This window comes from Balaenoptera musculus, chromosome 14, assembly GCF_009873245.2.
Source record: "Balaenoptera musculus isolate JJ_BM4_2016_0621 chromosome 14, mBalMus1.pri.v3, whole genome shotgun sequence".
Taxonomy (NCBI): Eukaryota; Metazoa; Chordata; class Mammalia; order Artiodactyla; family Balaenopteridae; genus Balaenoptera; species Balaenoptera musculus.
Window position 1 is genome coordinate 21282325 of NC_045798.1, and position 24035 is coordinate 21306359.

Here is a 24035-nt window from a genome sequence, read left to right on the forward strand (position 1 = left end):
ATCTCAGCTAGGCCACCCACTAAGCGATGCCACTGCAGTGGGACAAACCCTGGCTTTCTCAATTGTCATCAGGACATAATAACTACCTTTCTCCCTGGGTTGTCATCAAGTGGGATGACACACGCATAAGCACCTTATACACCATTAAGCAGTGTTCAAATGTGGTCATTATTAGAATCTAAGATAGAACAGAGAAAAAATACAGGATATGGTCTCCATCACCATTTTCATCTCATCCATTGAATTTTTCTTTGTTGAACCAAAGACCTTAAATACAGATAGGACAGCCTCTGCCCAGCTCATGAGGACATGGGGCAAATAGAACAGCGAGGTTTCATACCTCTGTCTCCCCTCTTTTCAAAGATTCCTGCAAGTCAAAGTAGGCTGGTGTCAAGGCCAATTCCTGTTTCCATATGCTTCATCCTAGCACCAGCCAGCCTCCCAGTCAGAGTATAGTCAGAAATGGCTGACTCCAGGGCTGAGCCAAGACAAGTTCAAGAAGAGCCTAGAACATCTTTTCAAGCGGGACATGGGAAGCTATCAATACCATCAGGGTCCTTTCCAGAGGACTCCAGAGCCAACTGAAGACGCCCCCACTAAGCAAAGTTAAGGCAGGATGATACGAGCATCATTAAGGGCTAAATGGCATTTATCCTGCCTTTCCTGTGTGAACTGTATCCCTGAGTAACCAATGAGTAGTAGATGAGGGTAAGTTTCTCTTTATAGAAGTATTCCTTCTAATAAATGAGGAAGAATGATAGAATTAGGTTAATCTAAGACTGATTGTTACCACCTGCTAATGTCATAGACCTAGAAGCCACCAGACATTATGAGCTCCTGATAGAAGAACACATCACCACCTGATCAAGTTTCTAGATCTACCAAATTAAGGAACTACAGAGGACACAGGAACACGTTAACCTACACCAGGAGGATGCAATCAGCAAAACCTAGACTGTGGGACATTCTATAGGTAGACCTTATTTAGGTCCTGATACAAACAAATGTATCAAAAAACCATTTATGGTGGAGGGAGGGATAGACTGGGAGTTTGAGATTGGCATGTACTGTACACACTACTATATCTAAAATAGATAACCAACAAGGACCTACTGTATAGCACAGGGAACTCTGCTCAATATTCTGTAATAACCTAAATGGGAAAAGAATCTGAAAAAGAATAGATACTTGTATATGTATAACTGAATCACTTTGCTGTACACCTGAAACTAACACAACATTGTTAATCAACTGTACTCCAATATAAAATAAAACATTTTTAAAAAATTTATGACAATTGAGACCACTGAAACTTTGAACACTAACTGGATATTTGATGATAACAAGGAATTATTGCTAATTTGTTTTAGTTGTAACAACGGTGTTGTGGATATGTTTTTTAAAATCCTCATCCTTTAGAGATACATACTGAAATATTTACAGGTGATGTGTGATATTTGCGGTTCACTTCAAAATGGTGTGGGGTGGGGGCACTGAGATGAAGCAAGATTGGCAAGGAAGTTAATAATTGTTGAAACTGGATAATGGGTGCACGGGGGTTCATTATACTATTGGCTACTCTTATATATGTTTTAAATTCTTTATAACAGAGTTTTAAATGTAAATGAAAACAGTGAGCTCTCAATGTCATTACATCAGGATAAACCTCAGAAAGGAGGTGAAAAGCTGGGCCATGTGTAGCCCCGGTGGTCACTCCATTTTCCTGGCAATTCAGTGACTCCCCATGAGCTACTGCTATAGTCCAGGCTGCATGTTCATGGTCTTTATAACATGCAGAAAGATTAAAATTACAAAGTGTCTTCTATGGAAAAAAAAAACTTCACTGAAATTTGAGAATCTACAAGTACAAGGCACTATGCCCAGCCCCCCAGGGGACACTACAGTGGGAAGACACAGCCCTATGCTCTGGTGGGGAGGAGACAGACCAACATTCAGCTAACAGGGGTACACGGCCAAATGACACAACAGACAAAGGGGCATCAGAGGAAGGATGGTTCTTCCAGCCCAGCTCATGGCAGGGGAATCCAGGCAGGCCCAGGCTGAGATGACCTGGAATCAGACTGCTCGGCTAGGATGTCTGCAGCAATGAGGAGGGTTCTCCTTGCTGCAGGGGGTGGCAGGTGCAGGGATCTGGAGGAGAGAGTGAAAGGCATGTGGTTTGCAGAGGGGGAATAAGGCGAGTTGGGCAGATGAAGAGTCAAGGCTAGAGGAAGGAGGGTGGGGGGACCCAACTGGGAAGGGCAGTGAGTGGTGAGCCCAGGGAAGCCACAAACTATAATTTATACTTCAGGAAGACAGCAGCTACTGCTGCTTCAAAGGACCACACAATCTGGCAGGTTCCGATGCAAGCACAGCAATGCCACCTGCCCTCCTCTTGGTTTAGGCAACGGCCCAGCAATGTAGATCAAATGGTGTGAGTCGAGATTGTTAAATCAGCATCTGAGGTGCAGAGCTGTGGCTAAGCACATGACGAGGTGCTGAGAGGAGTGAAGCTAAGTGATCAGACCTCCGAGAACACTTAAAAACGGAAACGGACGCGGGAAAGAGTCGCTCGTAAAAGAAGAAAAGCATACAGCACCCAGCATGACCCTAAAACTCAATGACAGTTTGCTTCATGTGTGTGATGAGCCTCCTAAAGCCACATCTGTGTGGTGACACCTGGCACATGACTCACCACACATGAAGCTGCCAATTTCAATTTAGTTCAGGGGTGTTTCCTACCATCTCCTCCTCTCCACATGTCAGTATCCAGAGTAGTCTTCCAGGAAACAGGCCCATTTCCTCCGTATCTCTTTCCCCCTGGGATAAGGAGATATTGATCTTGGTTTAAGGAACCTCACATCCTTTTCACAGGCCTGTCTTTCTTTATTGACGTCATTTGCCAATTGCATCCCAGAAGATTACAGGAGGTGTAAAAGCCGCAGGCTTGAATATAAAGCCCACTGGGAGGCCCCACGGCATGCGCCTGAACCCGCTGGCTCTTACTGACTGGCCAAGATGGATGCAGGCCTCCCTCCTCCTCCTCCTCCTCCTCCTCCTTCTCCTCCACCCAGTGGGTTGATGACAGTACATGTGCTTGTCTCCCACGCTGCCTTGTGGCCCTCAATGACTGATACAACCAAAGCTGCACGCTTGCTGTCACAATGTTCTAGACTGCTCACCGGCCCCAATCTTAGAATAACAGACCCTCCCTGAAGAAGGTAAAAGGGTCAGCAGGAGCTGAAGAACTCACACCAGACACTCCACCAAAGGCACAAAAGGGAAGGTCCTGCGGAGGAAGGAGGTCCATGTGGCAAGTGTACCCTTGTCACTTGCAAACCTGAGCCACCAAAGGGCCTCAGGGGAGGTCTAGGTCAGAAAAGTGCCTGAGAAGCAATCAAGGGCCAACCACGTGGGCGGAGGTCCCAAAGAGAAGGCCCTCAGCACACAGAGCAGCGGACCACGAGTTGTGTGAGACGCCCTGCAAGCCTGGCAGGAAACAAGAAGCCCCTCTCCACTCAGAGCCAAGTGTAAGCACTTGCTCTCCTTGAACCAGAGAGCGCCGGTCCTGACCTGACTGACATCACTGAAGTCTGCAGGGAGGAAGGAGGTGAGCCCGAGACTGCTCATCCTTTGAAAGGCCTGCATCCAAAGCTGGCCCTAAGAGTCTGGATTTGGCGAGCTCCTGCAACACCTCGGGGTTCCCCTAACTGGTAAGCGTGACTGACTACACCCAAACTGCTTGTGCAAACAATGTGTGGTCCATGCTGCACACCTGCTTTCCTTCTGGGAGCCTGGACTCTGGGACCGTGCCAGGCAGAGGGTACCCACGTGACCAGACCCCCCATAAAATCCCTGAGCGCTGAGTCTTTACCGAACATCCCTGCTTGGCAACCTTTCACATGTGTGTCACAACCAGCTGCTGAAGGAATTAGCATGTCCTGCATGACTCCACTGGGAAAGGAGCCCTGGAAGCCTGTGCCTCGCTTCCCCAGATTTCATCCCATGCCCCTCTTCGCTTTCTGCTTGTGCTTTGCTTCCCTTCACTGTAATAAAGCAGGCTGCGAGCACACCTCGAGCCGAGTGCTGGGAGTCCTCCCAGTGGGTCATTGAATCTGGGTTAGTCTTGGAGACCCCAACATGGCACCCCAGCAAGGAGTCTCCCCAATGTGAGGTGGGTGGGCGCCTTAGCACCGGCTGAGTCAGCAGGCTGGTGCTGCCCACGAGTTCCCACTTCTTCCCCCATTTAACAGGACAATAAGGAAGAGGCTGCACTCCTCACCGCAAGCGTGAACTGGAAATCGCTCTGACACCACAGAGAACCCCATGTTTGTGAGGGCCTGTTATCCAGTTAGATCTAACATTTTAGGGCAGAGGCCTCACCTCTGACACACAGCCTGCTTCCCACAGGGTCCTGCACATATAACACATGCAAAGCAAACCGTCAGGTGCACATGAAACTAGTTTAAAGAGCTCTGGGACTGTGAAAAGCCCTTTTAAAAGCTTTATCTTTACTCGCCACTCATCCAGTCACTGCCACACTTTATGAAGTGACAAATCATCCTAGGGACACAGAGACAACATGCACAAACCCTCGTAACCCTATGGAAATACAAATGAGGACCACAGATACAAGGCTGTTGGTTCATGGAGGAGCCTATTTCAACACATTCAAATCTGTCAACATAACATATCCAAATAATCTGCAGTTCATAACTATCACTTTTCCAGCACTCCTGGCTAAGCCGGCAACCTCCAATTCATCTTCCCAATCTTATTTCAGCAAACAAGTTTTCAAAATTGAAAACAAATTAAGAAAAGTCCAAGTTTGGCACTAACATACTTGCTTTCTGAAACCCCATAAAATTGCAGGCAATTCTCATTCATTCACTCACTCATCCATTCAGATTAACCAAGCTACTGAGGGCGTATCAGTGGCAAAGCACCGTGCTAGGCTTCATGTAGAACACGAAGAAGATGCCAAACTTGGCCACGGTGTTCCTTTGGCACAAAGCTGTCTGCAGAGATGCCCATACACAAACCCTGTAAACTCCCAAAGGAGGAAGATGTGGTCCTTAGGTCAGTCTGGGGCTACTATGGATATTTCAAATGGGAAAAACCCAAAGTGGGGGACTGCTAACCCAGGGGTTGGAACTGTTGAAAGAGATGCCTGGAGAAGACAGGCAAATCCAGGGCCCTCGGGGAGGGAGGTGGCACCACACCGGGGACCCTGTCCAGGGCAACAGCTGGGGGCTGGGGCACCAGCTCAGCAGAAGGCAGACCTGAGCCAGGATGTGGTGCTAGGAATGGGGAGGAAGGATGGATGAAAGGAAGGAGACAGGTAGGGCTCAGCAGTTCCATCTGATGTGGGGTGAGGCAGGTAGGAGGCAGCAAGCGTGACTCAGAGGTTTTCAGCTATTCACAGAAAGAGGAAGGTCAGGAAGGGGAGCGGGTTGTGGGGGGAAATCATAATTCGTGTCACTAGACCTTGCTAAGAATGCACTGTGCTTCTCCAAAACACTCTGCCAGTCCACTCGCAGGCTCTTTGCAACACCCTCGTGCTAAATATTAAAGAAACGGACTTCAAACCAATGTTTACACATTATCAACTTGGGCATTCCTTTTCAGCCTCCTACCTGGCCTCATAGTATGAAACACTGGATGATGTTTCAAATTAAGGCTGAATCCAATATAAGAAGGCCGCCTTCTGAGGTGGAAACCCCAGCGACTTAACCTGAAGACTTGCACCTTCAACTTCATGTTTTCAGGGACACTTTGCAACTGGATAGTCTTTTCCATCTCCATCCTTCAAGCATCACCTAAACTGATATTAAAAATACGCCCTGGTGATCCACTGGTTAAGATGCTGCGCTTTCACTGCTGGGGGTCCAGGTTCGATCCCTGGTTAGGGAACTAAGATCCCACAAGCCACGCGGCCAAAAAAAAAAAAAAGCAGCCACAGACAAAATGAATGGGCATGACTGTGTTCCAATAAAACTTTATTTAAAAAAAAATAGTCTCCATGAGAGTTTGCCTTTGAGAGTTGGCCCCACTGGAGGAAGGAGTACTTGATCCATCCTAGAGGCAAAGATGTCTTGGCCACCACCCCAAAGTGGGCCCAGCTCACCATATGTTCGGTGGGCTTCCTCAGCCAGAGGACTTTCAAAACTTACTTTCACTTGACTGTAGCCTTCTTTCTTATAGACCCAGACTAATTTCTTTGAGCCCTTCCTTGCTAACTGGCTTTGCCATTCCTACCCATACATCAGTCTGAACAATAATAAATTAAAACAAAACATTTTTGTTTCATATTTTGTTTGAAATCATTTCCTGGGAAACAGATGTCATTTATAATGTCACCAAACAGGCAACTTGTATACAACAAAACAGAATTTTGTTTAATCAAATCAATTTTGTCATTAATGTGAATAAAACTTATGTTCAAAACACTCTTTCCGTAAGGACTTGCTGGGGCTAATACCTTTGAAAATTCTGCATCATTTATGAATTCTTCCATGTTCCCTGGGAGATGAGAACTGGGGATGAAATTTTTTAAATGGGAACTAACAACCAAAAAAGAAAAAAAAAAAGAGCGCAAAACCATATTCCCCTTATTGATATTCGAATATTCAAATAGATATGGGATTAAGAGTGCCAGGCAATGGAATAAGAACCTCGTCTCCTGTATTTATATTCCTAGCATATTGTTGGAAAGAAGTAAAAACCTGCCAACAATTACCCAGACCTCCCAGAAATACTTTCTATATGTGACACTATTTACAAAGAGCATCTTTTTATTCTTGATAATATAAATTTACTAAGCCCAGCTGTTGGCACTATGTACTTTCTCCCTTAGAATAAACTTGAGCAATCGAATGAGCTTTTCCAGCAAAATCTAGGGCAGAAGCACTCGAGGAAGCGATACTTAATGGAGAAATTCTAATCCAAACCCCCACTGATTTTCAAGTAAAAATAATGGGGATTGAAATGCAGGTCAAGACTACAGTGCAATAACCATTTAATTGGCAAAATCAATGCTGACAATACCAAGTTCAGCAAAGGATAGAGAGCCACAAAAATCTCTTTATTTCTTGCCAGTGGGACTATAAATTGACACAACTGCTTTGGAAAAGAGTTTGGCGTTCACATTCTCCACAACCCAGTGATTTCACCCAAGAGGAACGCCCGCACGTGTACAAGCATTTTTGTAGTCACCCATCAAGAGGAGCATGAATAAGTAAAAAGTGCGCTCACATCCTGGGCTGTTATAAAGCAGTCAAAATTAGTCCCCCAGGGCTTCCCTGGTGGCGCAGTGGTTGAGAATCTGCCTGCCAATGCAGGGGACACGGGTTTGAGCCCTGGTCTGGGAAGATCCCGCATGCCGCGGAGCAGCTAGGCCCGTGAGCCACAACTACTGAGCCTGCGCGTCTGGAGCTTGTGCTCCGCAACAAGAGAGGCCATGACAGTGAGAGGCCTGCGCACCGCAATGAAGAGTGGCCCCCACTTGCCGCAACTAGAGAAAGCCCTCGCACAGAAACGAAGACCCAACACAGCCATAAATAAATAAATAAATAAATAAATTTAAAAAAAAACAAAAAACCACCAGCTTAAAAATAATGATAATAATAAAATAAATAAATTAAAAAAAAAATACTAGTCCCCCAAAATCATATGCTGTACAATATGTTTTTTTATAAAGTTTCAAATGGTCGAAATGAAAAATGTGTTTTTTTAAAAAAATTGCATATAGGTTAAATAAAACTAAATAAAAAGAAAAGAAAGTGGATGGTGACCAGGATTTGGATGATGGTTATCTTGGAGGGGGGAAGGCTGGAAGATGGGATCAGGGAGGGAGGACAAGACACGTGCCCGCATTTTCTCCAAACACCAGGCTTCGCTTAATTAAAAGAAAAAAATTAGAGAGTGGTCTTTCCAAAAGGGAAGCTAGCAAGAGAAGCAGCTCTGATTCCTTCCCCAGCTGTCATCCCAGGACTAAAGCCGACTCTACCTGACCCCTAAGGAAAGGAGATCATGAATAAAAGTTCTCTCATTCTGTTTGCAGCTCCGAGCACTTGAATTTGCCTCTATTCCAACCACACACACTTGGAGAACTACTGAGAACTGGGGTTCTGGGGCAGGTTGGAGGAGGTGACCCATGCCCGGCGCTGGGTGCAAATGGAGCCCTGGATAACCTGCGCTGTCAGGACTGTGAGCGGCAGGCCCAAAGGGCGCTCAGTCCTTGAGCCCAGCAGGCACGACAGCCAGGCCTGGTCTGGAAGGCAGGATTCAGACCAGAAGCAGGGACAGGAGAGTGGTGTCAAACATCTGAAGTGCTGCGAGGCCCGAGGAAGAGCAGACCAAAGCCGTCTTCCAGAAGGCAGAACTGGGTGCAGGGAGAAGTGGTGATTCCAGCTCCACCTCGGACGGGCCTTTTCTGCACTTGGAGACTGACTCATCTCCTGTGGCACTGGAGGCACAGCCCACAAGCTGGGTGCCTCAGGATACACCACTAAAGTTTGCTCCTTCGGCCTCAGTTTCCCTTCCTCTAAAATGGTAATGAAGGCACCTTCGTGGCCGGCCTCACGTGGGGCTAAAGGAGGGAGAGGGCTGTACAAATGTCAGGGATCATTCATCCTACCCAAGTGAGTCGAGCAACAATTCTGCCCACCTTGGAATCTAGAAGTGTCCACAAATGAAACTACAGAGCTGGACTGTGCAAGCACACAACAAGAAAACTTGTCCCCACCCCCTTCTCACCCCAAAACCAGTATTTGTCCCCACAACCTTATCAGCAAGCAAGAAGAATTTTTCTTAATTACCCAGAGAATCTGTACTTTTGAGATAATCTTGAAATGCTAACTGTCTATACATAGTTATCTTAAGAAAAAAAGAGGGACTTTTTTGCTCTTCCAATTAAAATAAAATAAAAATACATAAGGTCAGATGTTACTTCCACTAGAACTAGGCCTTCCTGCCACTGTGGGACCCTAGACTCATAAACATTACCTTGACCTCAAATACTGACCCCTAGTAGTACCTGGTAAAATGCACATAACTCAGAAATGCTGAACTCAAGGATGAATAGGCATTAGGACACACATCTGGGACAGGCACAGACTTTGGAGTGCAAAGGGCCTGGGTCAGAATCTCTCTCTACTGCCTACCCTGCCCAGTGACTTTGGACAAGCCACATCCCTCTGGCAAACCTCAGAACTCCTCATTTGTACAATCCTGGAACCCACCTCACAGTGTGATTTCAATGATGAAATAAATGGAACATAACATAAAACAGAGAGTGTGGTCCACAGTCGACATGCCCTATGTGTTATGTCCCTTGCCTATAAGAAGACAGAGTGACATTTATAGCAAATCACTGATGATCCCTATCATTGTATGCCTTGGTAAAATGTTTACACACCTGACGGAGTATGGGAAGTGGGATAAAAACACCATTTGGAAAAGGATCTCTTTTTGCTCAGGTGCCAAATTCTAAGAACACTCTGTCCTGTGATCTGTATGGTGCAGCCAAGTGGGCCGAGGGGCACCAATGACACCACATGAGATGAACACATTAGAAACACAGGTCAGGGCTTCCCTGGTGGCGCAGTGGTTAGGAATCCACCTGCCAATGCAGGGGACATGGGTTCGAGTCCTGGTCCGGGAAGATCCCACATGCCGCGGAGCAACTAAGCCCGTGCGCCACAACTACTGAGCCTGTGCTCTAGAGCCCGCGAGCCACAACTATTGAGCCCTCGTGCTGCAACTACTGAAGCCCTCGCGCCTAGAGCCTGTGCTCCGAAACAAGGGAAGCCACCGCAATGAGAAGCCCGCACACCGCAACAAAGAGTAGCCCCCGCTCGCCGCAACTAGGGAAAGCCTGCGTGCAGCAATGAAGACTCAACACAAAAATAAAATAAATAAAATAAATAAATTTATAGAAACACAGGTCAGCTTTCTCCCCTGCCAGGAATTAAAGACAGTGATCCCCACTTTGAGTGGGAACCATCACTTAAGTTCAGTGGAGCTCCCAAATTCTCAGTGGCATCACAGACTCAACTATCCTCTAGAAGCTGTGTTCCAAAAAGGCGAGGAAAGACCATATAAATACTCTGGTGGTTGACCTGAAGAGATACTGCCCAGCCAAGTGAAGTGAGCAAAGTGACCCGAGCTTCAGCAAACAGAATGGCAGGGCCCTCCTGTCTGCAATGACAATGGAGCTGTGCTTCTCAAACTGTGGCCCAGAGCAGCATCACCTGGGAACTTGTTAGAAAAGCTGAATCTCAGGCCCCTCCTACACCCACTGCAGCAGAAACTCAGCAGCGGGGCTGAGCACTTGATATTTCAATAAGCCCTTCAGGGAATTCCAGTGCTCGCTCAGGTTTGAGAATTGATAGTATAGAGTGATCAGAGATCTCAAAGTTTAAACCGACCATCCCCAGGAAATATACCTAGACGGCCTTCAGGACCTTTCCCCCTTTCAATCCATTTCAGTGGAACACAGTGTTAGCTATCTCACCACTGGACTTCACTGTTGAATCCCACGTTGCTTCTAGAATAAGAAAGGCCACGGTGGGACGCTTCCTGGTTCTCCACTGAATGCCAAGATGGGCTCCTGAAGGGCAGAAGTCACGTCTGATGCGTCTGTGAGTCTGCTGTGCCCCCAGGCCAAGGCCCAGCAACCAGCAGGCACCAGGAAAAGTGGGAAATAGTCTGACCAACTGAGGAGGGAGCAGGAGCCCTTCCCGTGAGTGGGTCCCAAGGACTGAACAAGGTTACTGTCCCCCTCAGTCCCTAATACAGTGATCTTAGCTCCTGAACCAGAAAGCTCCTGAATCAAGGACATTGGGGGCTGACTCTGGCTGGCTGCCCCAGGTCCCACAACTAACAGGACCAGAGGGGTCCCGAGGTCCCAAATCACTCCCTCACTCCAACGTCACTGCTCACTCCCTAGACCCAAGCTTGCCAGAGGTCATGTCCACAGGGGCTCCCCTGCCTGAGGTCAGGGCCCCAGCCCTTGAAGGTTGGCCAGAGGCATTATTTCTCCTGCTGGAGTGCGCGTTCCCAAACATCCCTAGGCCAATGGCAGTGCCCTCCAACTCTGGATGCCCTCTGTCACCATGGCTGCAGCATCACCACCCTCCCAACTCAGCCAACCCACCCTGACACTTCCATACCTGTAGTAAGACAGGAGGCCGTTGCTGAGCACGAACCAGCGGCGCTGGTAGCCCTTCAGGTAGTTGGTCCACTTGAGAAGCCAGCCCTTGAAGCTGTCCAGAGGAAGTGAGACCATCGGGAGAGGGGAGGGTGTGCCACTCCCTGGCACTGGAGCCCCAAGATGTGTCTTCACCTGCCCTGGTCGCGGGGCCTTTGATGCCGGCAACAACCCGGACTCGAGTTTGGTCAAGGGCACGCTCCCCACTACTGGCCCCAGCGTCAGCACCTGCTCGGATGGGGTCTTGGTGAAGGGCCCGGCCCCCAGGCTTGAGCCCAACTCTTCCCGGGGCCCTGACCCGGTCCCCAACCCCTGCAGCAGTTCTAATTCCTGTTTGAACCCTGCCCTTGGCTCAGACATCTTCCTGGACTCAGGCTCCGATCCTGGCACCGTCTCAAAAATTGGCTCCGACTCCTGTTCTGACACCAGATCCCGTTTGGGCTGGGGCACCGGCTGGTGCCGAGGCTTGGGCTCCGGCTCGGAGCCGGGCGTGGAAGCGCTCATGCTCGGCGCCGCCGTGTGGCAGGACAGGCAGGGGACAACCGTGAAGAACGACGAGAGCCCGCGGGAGCGGCCGCTACAGCCACCGCCTCGGCACAGAGCGGCCGCTTTCCCCATGGAGCCCGCCGACCGGAGCGCGGCCGAGCCGGGGGGAGGGGGGAAGCGAGAGGCGGAGGCCTGGGGCGGGGCCGGGGGCGCCGTCACGAGAGCGCGGCGGGGACGCGCGCGGGTCCCTCTGCTGCCCGTGCGCCCCGCGCCGTCTTCGTCAGCGGGCTGGACTTGGACCCTCGTCCCTCCCTTGCGTCGCCAGCTCCCGGCTCCGGGGCTGGCCCTTGGAAGGCGCCCAGGAAACGCTTGTGGGGCGAGAGCTTGGCGAGCGGGCGACGCGGAAGGGACGGCGCGCTTCGAACCACCATCCCTGCCTGCGCCCCAACCCGTGCCAGGCGCTGTGGGAACAATGATGAATGCGGAGCCCGCCGGCTCCCAGCGCAGCTCTGTTCGCGGGCCCCACGCCGGAGCTCCCCGCCTCTGACCCGGGCAGGTTCGCTCCCCAAAACCCAGAACATGCGCCCGAAGCGCAGGGGCCCACCCGGATGATGCTAAAAGCTGAGGAGGACGCCCATCGCCCCCCATGGCAGCCATTACCTGTCTATGGGTCCCTCCCGCTGCCACCAGGCTCAGGGGCCCGAAGCCACCGCCCCACCACCGCCTGGGCCAGCTGGCCTCTGCTTCGGCCAGGGCACTTCGCCGCAAGTGGCAACATAGTTCAGGCTCTCTAAAGGAATAGAGAAAGAGTTTAGTAAGCCGAGCGTTTTAGTACAAGGAACGTATCCGAAAGCGAAGTTCTTGGAGCTCCTGTACATCCCTGGGTAATCTTAGCTGGCGGTCTGTGAAGATGCTGCAGTAGCCTATGGAGTTTTACCTGTCTGTGCATTTTCCTAGGGGGAAGGTCCCTAGTTTCCATGGGATTCCCAAAGGAGTCTGTGATCCCAGAAAGGTTAACATCACTGATTTTAAAGAATCTATCCCGGGCTTCCCTGGTGGTGCAGTGGTTAAGAATCCGCCTGCCAATACAGGGAACACGGGTTAGAGCCCTGGTCTGGGAAGATCCCACATGTTGCAGAGCAACTAAGCCTGTGCGCCACAACTACTCTGGAGCCTGTGTGCCACAACTACCGAAGCCCGCGCGCCTAGAGCCGGTGCTCTGCAACAAGAGAAGCCACCGCAATGAGAAGCCCGTGTACAGCAACAAAGAGTAGCCCCCGCTCGCCACAACTAGAGAAAGCCCGCAGGCAGCAATGAAGACCCAGCGCAGGCAAAAATAAAAATAAATAAATATATTTTAAAAAAAGAACAGGCCAGAAAAGTTTGATCAACACCATGTTTTTCATGCCATTGCATTTAAGCATCTTGGGGTGGGGTGTGCAAGCTCCATTTAGCCACAGCTCCTACCTCTGCCTATTGTCCTAAAGCCACGTGCACTGACCTCCCTGGCCCCTGAACACATGTGAGCTTGTGATCACCTCAAGGGGTTAGAACATAGGTTTCTTTAAAATATTTAACTGGTTTCTAAAACTTTGAAATTGTAATGCTTGCACTATATAAAACTGAAGTATACAGGATACATAATGAAAGAAGAACTCCCCTCTTCCCCCTCTCTGGGGCTAGTGTATTGATAGTTTCTACACATCTTTCCAGAAATGTTCTAAGAGAACAGGTCCTTAAGATGAAGTGTATGGTTTTCATAAATTATATGTAAATTTTAAGTGTAAGTGCCGATTTGTGGTAGGTTTCATCATAATCTTAAAGGGGTCCATGATCCCTCCACATTAAGGACCACTGACACTGAGACTTTTAGATCAGGGTATCTAACAAGAACCCATGTTTGCCTTCCATCTTTCTTGAGACCCAAAGAGACCCCACTGAAACAAAAGTATAAAAAATTCCAGAAGTACTAAGCATTCAACAGCAATAGAGATAGAAAGAAGACTTTAACAAATGTTCATTGAATTCATATCATATGCCAAGTCTTCTTCTAGGCCCTGACGAATGAGCAGTGAAAGAAATCTGACAAAAATTCCTGCCATCCTGGAGCTTAACATTCTAGTAAGAAGAGACAGAAATATACCAAATAAATCATTTAGAAGGTGACATGCCATGGAGAAAAAGAGAACAGTTAAGAGGGCTTGGGAGGGCCATGTTGGGGGTGTTTCAATTTTAAATAAAGATGGATCACTGAGGGAATTCCCTGGCAGCCCAGTGGTTAGGACTCCGAGCTTCCACTGCGGGGAGCACGGGTTTGATTCCTGATCGGGGAACTAAGATCCCGCATGCCGTGTGGCATGGCCAAAAAAAAAAAAGAAAGAAAGGTAGAAAGAAAGATGGATCACTGATGAATGAGAGATTTCAACAAGTGCTTAGAATATGGAAAGAGGATGAGAGCTCTTATGAGCAAAACAGGTGGAAGCAGCAGCTGAGAACACTGTCTAAGCCAGCTAAAGGGGAGGCAGGAGCCAGCTGGCTTGAGAGAATCCAGGGAGGCTTTGGGCTCAAAGTCAACAGGTTATGACAGAGGGTAGGAGCAAGAACAGGGAACTAAAATGGGGGATTTTATTCCTCAAACAGGTTTGTGAGCCCATGGGTCTCTTGTATTATTTGTATGCCGTACACATATTTTCCAATATCCTTTTATATCTGCTCAGTGTATAATAAACATAGACTCACGTACAACCTGGAGCAGGGACGGCGGGGGTGGGGGGGTGGGGCGGGGTTTGTGGGAGGATAACTGCTCCAACCCACTGCCCTACCCCTCTCTACATTGAAGTTTGCAATGTGCAGGTAACATTTCTCCCAGGCGGAAAACAGTATGTCTCTTCTCTAAAGAAACTGAATGAAACACCTGAGGTCAGCAAGGGGTGGCAGAGTGGATGTCGGCACCACAGAACACAACCCTCCTGACTCTGCTATTTCACATTCTGCCCTACGCAGAGCTTCCAGCCAGATATTCTCATTCGGCAAAGGGACAAGAGGTAAGCCAGATCTAATTGCATAACAGCAGAGGAAATCTACACCGACTTATTTTACAGGGCACTTGTTAAGGGGCATAGAGCTGCAAAGCAGCTGACCTGGGATTTGAACTGAGGCCTTCCTTCCAAATTTGTGCTCTTAGCTACATGCTGCCCTGCCTCCCTCTTAGCTTGTGCATCTCTTTTCCTGGGTAAAGGAGACACAAACCAGCATCTACATTTGTATCTGTGGCCACAAGCTGACCTGGATTTTTCTGGCTTTGCTCGGGGCAGGAGTTGCTCCTGAGTAAATGTTACTCAGCAGACATTTATGGAGCATTATGTGTGCAAAGCTCTGTGCCACATCCCAGGCTTGAGAACAGAAGGAAGTGCAGACATCAGCCACCAGCACCACCCCCCTTGGAACAGTTGCAGGTGAGAGAGCTGAAGCCCAGAGAAAGGTTACTGGGGGAGACAGGGCGTCCCAGTCAAGGCCTGCTCCTGGCTCAGCCCTCAAAGCCCTGCAGAGTTCCCAAGTCAGCGGCTGGACGAGGCTCTGAATTGTAATACCCGAGTAACACTTCCCGATTCAACAATGGGCTGGGCTGGGATGCATCCATCCTCTTGTTTGTGCTAGGGGTCGCCAGGAATTAAATGATTCGGTCTCCCTCCCAGGCCCTGGCTCACAGGTATGTGCCTTCCAGCAGATCCCAGCTGAGTGCACATGCGTCTGCTGACCCCTTGTGGTCATTGTGGGATCTGTGCTGGCCCAGCAGTTGGGGCCTTGGTTGCATCTCTGGGACTTTCTGCCCTGGTGACCTCACTTCTCAAAGCGCTTTCCCACCACTTATCTTGTGGGGTCCTCCCTACAATCCCAGGAAGTGAGGAGAGCCAGGATTCCCATTCCCACTTTACAAATGAGTGGCAGCACCCTGGCATCCAGTCCCAAATCCAACACTAATTCCTTATCTGACCTTGGCCAGTCAGTTCCCCACTCTCTGCCTCTGTCACCCGTTGATGAAATAAGAGAAATGGCCTGCATGAGGCAGCTCTGAGGTTTTTCCAGCTCCCCAAACTCTCAGCGCGGAGATGTGACTTGCCCAAGGTTGGAGTGAATCAGGGCAGAGGCACTACCAGTTGGCAGGTCACCCCACTTCCCCACAATGATTGGGAGAAGTGAGAGGTGTCACAGCAAACAAGAAAATCAGTTTCTCCACCTTTGTGTTCTGATTGTGGGGTGAAGTGCCACATGGACAGATGGATAAGTGAGTGGATGGGTGGATGGGTATGTGGATAGATGGATGGGGTGGATATGTAAGAACTCTGGGATCACTCTTAGCTGCAACTGCCTCCCCTGCTCCCTAACTGCCCCTATAATTCTAGCTGCCTAGCCCCTTGGTAGGCTGCTCCACATCCACCTGCTGGGATCTGAAGCCACTGCCCCTGCCTGACAGCCTGGAGCTGGGACATGCCATGAAGAGAACAAGTCCTCACCCAAGAATTCCTCCCTGCCGTGTCACTGACCACATGGCCAACAGTGGTAGCCTAGGAGGAAAGTCAGGGTCCAGGGCCATGAATGGGCATCCCTCACAGAGCAGTTCCTGCAGCTGACAATGGCTGAAATTGAGGGCGGTGCATGCAATGAAGCCAAGCATCACTGGGGCGGCCGGGTGGCGTGGAAAGAGCACGCCTTATGCATCTCACACCCTGGTTCAAACCTAGCGACTCCAAGCAAGTTCCTTAGCCTCTCTGTGCCTTGGTTTCCTCACCTTAAAAGTGGGCGTGATACCTGAAGAGTACAGTTGTGAGGACTCAGTGAGGTAGGATATAAAATGCCTTGCGTGTAACAGGTGCTTGGTAAACAGAAGTTCCCTCCTTTTGTTCCAGGTTATGGAGAAACTCTGGAGAAGGAACTAGGTTCACTGTGCACCTAGCAAGACTTTTAAACTGGGAAGGCTTTTCAAGTACCCTAAAGGAGTGACGTGCATGTGGTGAAAGGGGAGGAGGGAAGGAAATGTGTCTTCAGCAAGAACTAAAGGTACATCCAAAACACTCAATCCCATTAAAAGAGTATCATTCATCTGCCCCTTGCCATCAGCACGGTTCTTCAGACACAAAGGATATTCCACAAAGGTTTCCTGAGGACAAAACTGAAAACATCTTTACATAGCTAATGGGCAATGGTCAGGACTCCTGTGTTCTGTTCTTCCACTTCCTGGGTGGGCATGTGCCTCGTCCACAGCTAACGTAGCCTAACTCTCCCTAACAGTCTGTCCATCCCAGAATGGGTGACAAGTTCCCCTTAGCTACCCAGTAGAAGGGGGACCTGGAGTTTAGTCCAGCTGTCTGTGAAACAGCCAACCTCAGGTAGCTGACGACACAGCTGAGGCGCCACATCACTGTCTGTGAACTCATGCTCCCGAGGGCTCAGGGTCCCCAGCCTCCACTTCCAACTAGAGTGATAAAGATTGGGAGCTTATCACATGGCACTTAGGAGATGGTCTTTGGATGAGACAGGCTTGAGGTGGGCTTTGTCACTTACTAGCTGCCCAATCTTAGGCGGGATTCTTGCTCTCTGAGCCTCAGTTTCTCATCTATAAAACAGGGCTAAGAAAATTACTTACTTTGTTGTTGGGAGGAATCAATGACTCATGTTTGAAAAGAGCTGAGCCTTGTGCCTGGAATATGAGTGCTCAATAAATGTGAATATGTCAGTGGTTTTACTGGAATGGGCTTCCAGGTGAGACTTCATTTGAACTAAGAGTTCCATGTGTGTGTGTGTCCTCTGGACTAAAGAATCCCTAAGGCCCTCCTTAGCTTCAAGATTCTTTTTCTCAAATAATATCTTCCCATTCAACACTCCTCCATTCTTCCTTCACTGATTTTCCTTCCCTTTTATTTTTTTTTTCTCTCAACAATTAGGCGGCTTCTCCAGAATTTCATCACTTCTTGTTCCTTACTTAAATGCAACATCCTCTGGTTTTTTCATGCAAAAATGGGAAGACTAAGTCCACACAGTCTGAGATGAGTTAGTGGCTTATAAATTGACTTATTAGGTTCACATCCCAACTCCCCCACCCGCCCCACCCCCAGGGGTCCCCCAGTCCGTTGGGCCACAGCATGAGGATGCAAAGACCCTCTGCCAAGGCCAGCCGTCTAGGGAAGAAGGGTGCATGTGGCCAGGGGCTAGACTGGGGTGCAGCTCAGAGAGGCTGCATTAGGGAAGATCTAGTAGGTGGAGAATTCCTGGGGATACTCTGGAGAAAAGAGGGGCTGGGGCTGCTCTGTGGGCCCTCTGAAGACACCAGGATCCCCAAAGCCTCCCTTTCCCCTTCTCTAGGTACAGTGCCAAGGAAAAAGACTGTTGTTGAAATGAAATGAATATACAAAATATAAGAAACAAATCAAAATGCTAGCAGTGGTTGATCTAATAGAAGAATTTTTGTTTTGGGCAAATGTGGTCATATTGCTTGCATAATAAAATTTTAATATTTAAAGTCAATTATTCTAATCAGTTGTGCTCAGCCAAGAAAACAGACAAAAACCTAGAAAAAGTCTGTTTGGGCTCCCACTGAAAAGTAGCATGTTTTCAAAAGAAGATCATTAAAAGAGAAAATTGGGGACTTCCCCGGCGGTCCAGTGGTTAAGAATCTGGCACTTCCACTGCAGGGGGCTGTGGGTTTGATCCCTGGTTGGGGAACTAATAAGATCCCACATGCCGCGCAATGCGGCAAGAAAAAAAAAAAAGGGAAAGTAAAAGCATCATGGACATCTGGTTCCCCACAACTGGATGAGGATGAGGACGAGGATGAATGAAGAAGGCTTCTGAAAGCCACCAAGAGGACTGAGGTCCTTACCTAGCAACTGTGGTGATGCAGAATGACCACTCCACAGCAGTCGGGAAACCTGCTTCTAGTTTTCTGCCACTAACTTGCTGCATGACCTTAGGCAAGTCAGGTCACCTCTCTGGGCCTCAGTTTCCTCATAAAACTGAGGTAAAGTGAGAGGACTCAGTTAACTTAAAAAAATATGTACTAGGCCCTTACTCTGTGCACTGTGCTGAAGCTGTAATTAAACAAAGGAATGATCATTTATTCAAAAAACATAGAGTGACTACTCAATGTTACTGGGCATTGTGGTTGCAGAGATGAACGAGTCAGCATCCTGGCCATCAAGACATTCACAACGTGGTCAGGGAGACAGGGAGCAACAAGAAATGGCCAACCACATGCTCAGTGCAGACAGATGTGTTGGCACAGGAAGAAGCAGCCTTTTCTGGTGGGGCTGGGCGGGGGAAATGGCACGGAAGAGGCCTGAACTAAATCTTGGGGGATCCTTGGCCCCCGCTGTCAAAGACTGTACAGTCTAATCAAGGGCTGGGACAAATACCCAAACATCCACCACGGAAGGCAGAGTGAAGCCACCACAGGTAAGCCAAGTTCAGAGTGGAGGGGAACCCATGTGGCTTGGGCAGGGTGGGGGAGGGGCAGGCAGGAGGCAGAAGACGGTCAGAGAAGCTTGTGGGGTGGGGGGTATAGCATTGAGATAAGGCTTGAAGGATGCAGAGAGCTTCCTGAGAGCCCTGGGGAGCTGAAGAGGCATTCTAGATGAGGAGCCTGAGCAAGTAAAGGCATGTCATGGGCTGTCAGGGCGTAGCTAGGACAGCAGGCAGGCCAGGAGGTGGGGACTGACAAGGCTGGAAGCTAACTGCAGGCATCGTGCTGAGAGCCACTGAGAATGACAGGCCCCGGGCCAAGCGCTCCACATCCTCATGCCAGTTCTTGGAGGTAGGTTCCCGCACTACTTCCCCATTCTTTAGGATAAGGAAACAGAGGCTCAGAGAGGTTACAAAGTCACACAGCTGATGGATGGCAGAAATAGACCTTAACCCAGGTCTGCCTGATGCCCCACCCTGACTCCTTACCACTGGAATGCCAGGCAGCAGCATTACCCAGCCCTTCCCATCCAAGGTACCACTGTCCCAGCGCACCTGGCCTGGCATTGTAACAGACATGTGGGTACCAAAGGTCATGCCTTAACCTTGGAAGCCGGTTCGATTCAGCCGTTTCCACTTGGGCAGCTACAGGACTATCAGAATCACCTTCACCAGAAAAGAGGGGATAGGACAGGGCAAGAAATATTAGAATTGCTAAGGGGTTTTGTGCTCCACTGTCCACTGGTCTCATTTATTGTTGTTCTACAATGGTGTAGACTGGCTCCCTTCCAGCTCTTCTCCCATCCACCTAGTGTCGTCATGGCCCCAGGGCAGATCACTCTACCTTGACTAGGGTGGCTGGTCTTTCTTCTTAGGCTCCTTGTACACTCGGATGCTATCCAGGTACTGCCGGACATTCATGGATTCCCGTCGCCAGCGCCCCAGCTTTCTGAGCTGGTCTGTCATGAATTTTTTTTTCAGGTGGTCATACAAGTGGCCCATCTTTTTCTTGGTCTTGTCTGAAGCTCTTGTCTTACAAAAAACAGAGATGAGGTTAGGATGAAGAAGCTACTTCACAGTAAGAGAGGTATCTGTGCTCCGGATATGAGGGTGGAAAAGGAGCCAGCTGGACCCAATATTTCATCAATAACTTGGCTCACAGGGAGCCTCAGTTTCCCTATTTTAAAGTGAGGGCATTGAGCTAGGTAACTCCTATGGTACCTTCTGACAGTCTGCAGCCTCAGAGCCTGATTTTGACCTAACATCTCTATTTGAAGAGTGGTGAGAAAGAGAGGGGAGGGGAGGAGGAGAAAGGGTGCATCTTGTAAACCCCCTTCCTTAACTCCTATCACCCAGTCCCTATTACTCACTTGATGCCCCCCACATATTGTTGGTGACACCCCCTATGTCACACTGAACTCTACTTATTTATTCTATTCTACCATTTCTACCCTGTCCCTAACAAGACTGCTAGCTTTGGGAAGGCATATCCTTTGTCTTATTCATTTACTTATTCCAATGAGGTAGCTGTGGAGAGGATACTATGAAAAATCAGCTGCAGGTCTTCACAGCAACTACAACGTAGTCAGGAAGGTGGGACACATGCCCAGATATTTCTAAGCAAAGCACAGAGTGATTGCACTTTTACTATGGATCAGGGTCTCTTGACCTTGGTACTACTGACACGGGGCCAGGCAATTCTTTGTGGCGGGGGGCTGGCCTGTGCATTGTAAGATATTCAGCAGCATTAGCATCCCTGGCCTCCACCTACTAAATGCCAGTAGCACCATCCCACTCTCACTTGTGCTACCAAAGAGGCCTCCAGACAGCGCCAGAGTCCCTGAGGAGCAAAGCTGTCCTGGTTGAGAACTGTGGCCATAGATAAAGGGATACCGGCCATCATCCACTGTTCTCAGAGCGTTGCTCAGAGGATTCCCAGGACACTAGCTCTTAGCTGCCCTCCTGGAGGCCCTGAGAAGCCAGTGGCTAGCCAAAGCTGGGAGCACTTTGCGGGGGAGAGAGAAAGACTGCCACGCTGCCACTCAAGCCTCTCAAATCTACTGAGTTCCTACAAGCTGGGCCCTCAGCAAGTCACTGGGTCTACAGAGAAGACAGTCCCTGTCCTTAGGGAGAACATCCTGCACCATGGTCAGTCAGACCTGGGTTTGCAAGTCCACAATGACAGCCCTTAGTGAAGTTACTCCATCTCTGAGCCTCGGTTTGCTGAACTATTAAATGGGATAATAATACATAATGGACATTGTGTACCCAAAACATGTAAGGGCTCAATACGGCTTCAAAAGGAGACCTTCTGGATGGCTGGAGGATGGCACATATAAAGCCAACTCAAGAGAGTTTCCAGTTACATCTCACAGATCCTCACCCCACTTACCAGAGGTGCAATATCTCCAAATCCACTGGTTATAGGGGTTGGCCCCCAACCCATCCTGGGCCAGTCAGAGTAGCCTACACTACCTGACCACAGTGACTGGGGCATGGATGGGCCCGTGACCCAACTTGGGCCAACTGGAGTCCTTCTCCAGGATTTGTCTAACTTGACCAACAGTGGAAGCACTCCATTTCCTTTCTGGGCTACAGGCCAGGGTTTCCTGTGGCCATGCTCCCCAGGGACAGCCAGCCTGATGACGATGCCAACATGCAGAAAGAAGCAGAAGGGGAGCTGATAGGGAGAGTGGAAGACACATCCAATGGCATTGGAGCCCCTGCCATCTCTCATCCCAAACATTGGTGACCCTGCCCTATCTACCCTCGATTATGTAAACTCATCATTCTCTATTTTGCTTGAACGAGTTCAAGTTCAGTTTGTGTCACCTGCAACTGAGAGGATCCCAACAGATCCTATTTTACAAATGAGAAAAGAGTCCTGGAGGAAAAGTGACTCCCCAAGTTCACACAAAGCCAGCCTGCCCATGTCCAAGTCCACCCTATTTCCACTACACCACGCCACTGGAAGTTTAGCAGAGGGAGAAAACATCCAGGCCTCCAGTCTTCTTTTGGTCTCTGTGACCCTTAAGAGGATCTGACACCATCTCTTACATCTTTCCCACTGTTTTCAATGTCAGAATCCCATGCGCCCATCCAGATTTGGTCCTGGAACATGGAGGGAGGTTCAACAGAGTCAAGAAGGGGACAGCAGCTCAACTCTGGGCTGCCTGCTCTGCTGGAAGAAACAAGTACATTCTCAGAGTCCATCGTGTTCACTAGCCTCTTCCTAGTGCCCAAAACAGTGCCTGTCCCAAGCAGGCCCCAAAGATGTATTTAATGAATTAATCAGGGTCTGTGGGATGATGATGCTGCGGTTTCCCTCTTCTTCTGAGGGCTTCTGGGTAAGCAGGTCAAACCCTTCTTGTCCATAAACAAAAAGTAGAAGAGCCTCAGTTCTCATGTGGAAAGTGGGGGATAATCCCTGAAGGAAAAAAGTGACCAAATGGTGTCAATGCCACTTCAAGCGCCAAGACTTCTTTTTATGGGAGATAGTAGGAATCCATTCAGGGAGTCCCTAAAAAGAAAGCTAATGTACTTTGAGGGAAAAAAATGCCACCGGAGCCAAGAGACATGGAGTCCTCCTTGGTTCCCTCAGCCCAGGAACAGCTGTGACACCTTGGGCAAATCAGTAACCCTGAGTCTCAACTGCCTCCTCTGTAAAATGGGCTTGTATTAGAGTATTTTGATGGCTTCCTATCACCTCTAAGATCTGTGATCTCCCCGCAAGGTTTTGGGGAGAATGAAATGAACATGGATCAAGCCACTAACACCCTCTAATGCAAAAGCTTGTGACAACTTTACCTCCATCTCATAGATTCGTTGTGCACTGAGGTTGTCACGAATAATCACCCGAGATAAGTGGCTCTTGGGTAAAAATTTTTTCACTGCTGCTTCACTGGAATTCATTAAGCTGGAGAGGGAGGAGAAGGTGGTACAGGCTTGATGGCTAGGCCAGGGCTAGGACAGGACCTGATCTGATGGGATCCTGGGGTAGTGGCTGAGGCTTCCCCAAGTTTCTTGGGAGAGGCACCGCCCTGTCATAGTTGTCAGAGGAGCAAGGGAGTAGGCCTAGGTTTCTTCTTGTAGGAAATGTGCACTAAATGGGTGTTTCTTGGATGCTGAGAGGGAAAACCATCCTGAGAAGGATGTAGAAAGGTCAAAGTAATCCACAAGAGAAGTGTCAACAGGGATTCAGAACTGTCCACAGGAGCAGTCATCTTAAGAAAACGCAGTTTGAAATGGGAGGCGAGGGTCTTAGATGAAAGAAGCAAAGTCAGAGGGATGAATCTGAGGGGGGTTGAGATGGGGGGTCACTGCTCAAGCCTAGGTCTAAGGGGGATCTGGGTGGGGGAGGTCAGAGGAAACAGGAAAAAAGAGAATAAAGTGTTTGGACAGAGGGTAGGTTGGTTGATGGGGGAATTCTAAGGGAAAAGGGTTTGGGAAAAGTCTAGAAAAGTGAAGGAAGTTTGGGGTGGACAAGGACTTGAGGAGACTCTGGAGAGTGAGAGGCAGAAGTTGGGATGGGATGGGGGTGATGGAATGGAGCCAGGTGCTCCAGGACAAACTAGAGATAACAATTTGGTCAAAATGAGGAATTGGTCAAAAACGGATAATACCAGGCCTTGAGTTTTCACTTTTTGATAATTTGGTGACACCGTGAAGTGGTTTTGCAACTACATACATATTTTTGCCCACTTAAAAATAATTACTCATAATATTTTCTTTCTAAACTGTGGAAACTACCTAAATATACGATAGGGAAGCAAATGAATAAATTGTGGTTAGGTCATACAATAAAATATTATGCAGTTATGAATAAAACAGACATCCAAAGTGTATGGGGTGGGAGAAAAAAGATTACAAAATAGTAAACTTT

At 48.9% G+C, this 24035-nt stretch overlaps 1 protein-coding gene across 6 annotated transcripts in view; it reads right to left on the bottom strand.

Annotated features, from left to right (window-relative positions):
- The window catches only part of OSBP2 (oxysterol binding protein 2), a 168696-nt gene that overhangs the window by 143397 nt on the left and 1264 nt on the right, over nucleotides 1–24035 (bottom strand). For 3 of the 6 annotated variants that reach the window (XM_036874349.1, XM_036874348.1, XM_036874347.1), the window contains exon 1: nucleotides 11175–11830. The exons of 1 other annotated variant lie outside the window; for it this stretch is intronic. In XM_036874349.1, coding sequence (XP_036730244.1) covers nucleotides 11175–11830 — 656 coding nt within the window. Of the gene's footprint in view, nucleotides 1–11174; nucleotides 11831–19997; nucleotides 20186–22960; nucleotides 23070–24035 lie in introns of those variants that run through there. 2 more of the 6 variants (XM_036874354.1, XM_036874350.1) reach the window with 2 other exon arrangements.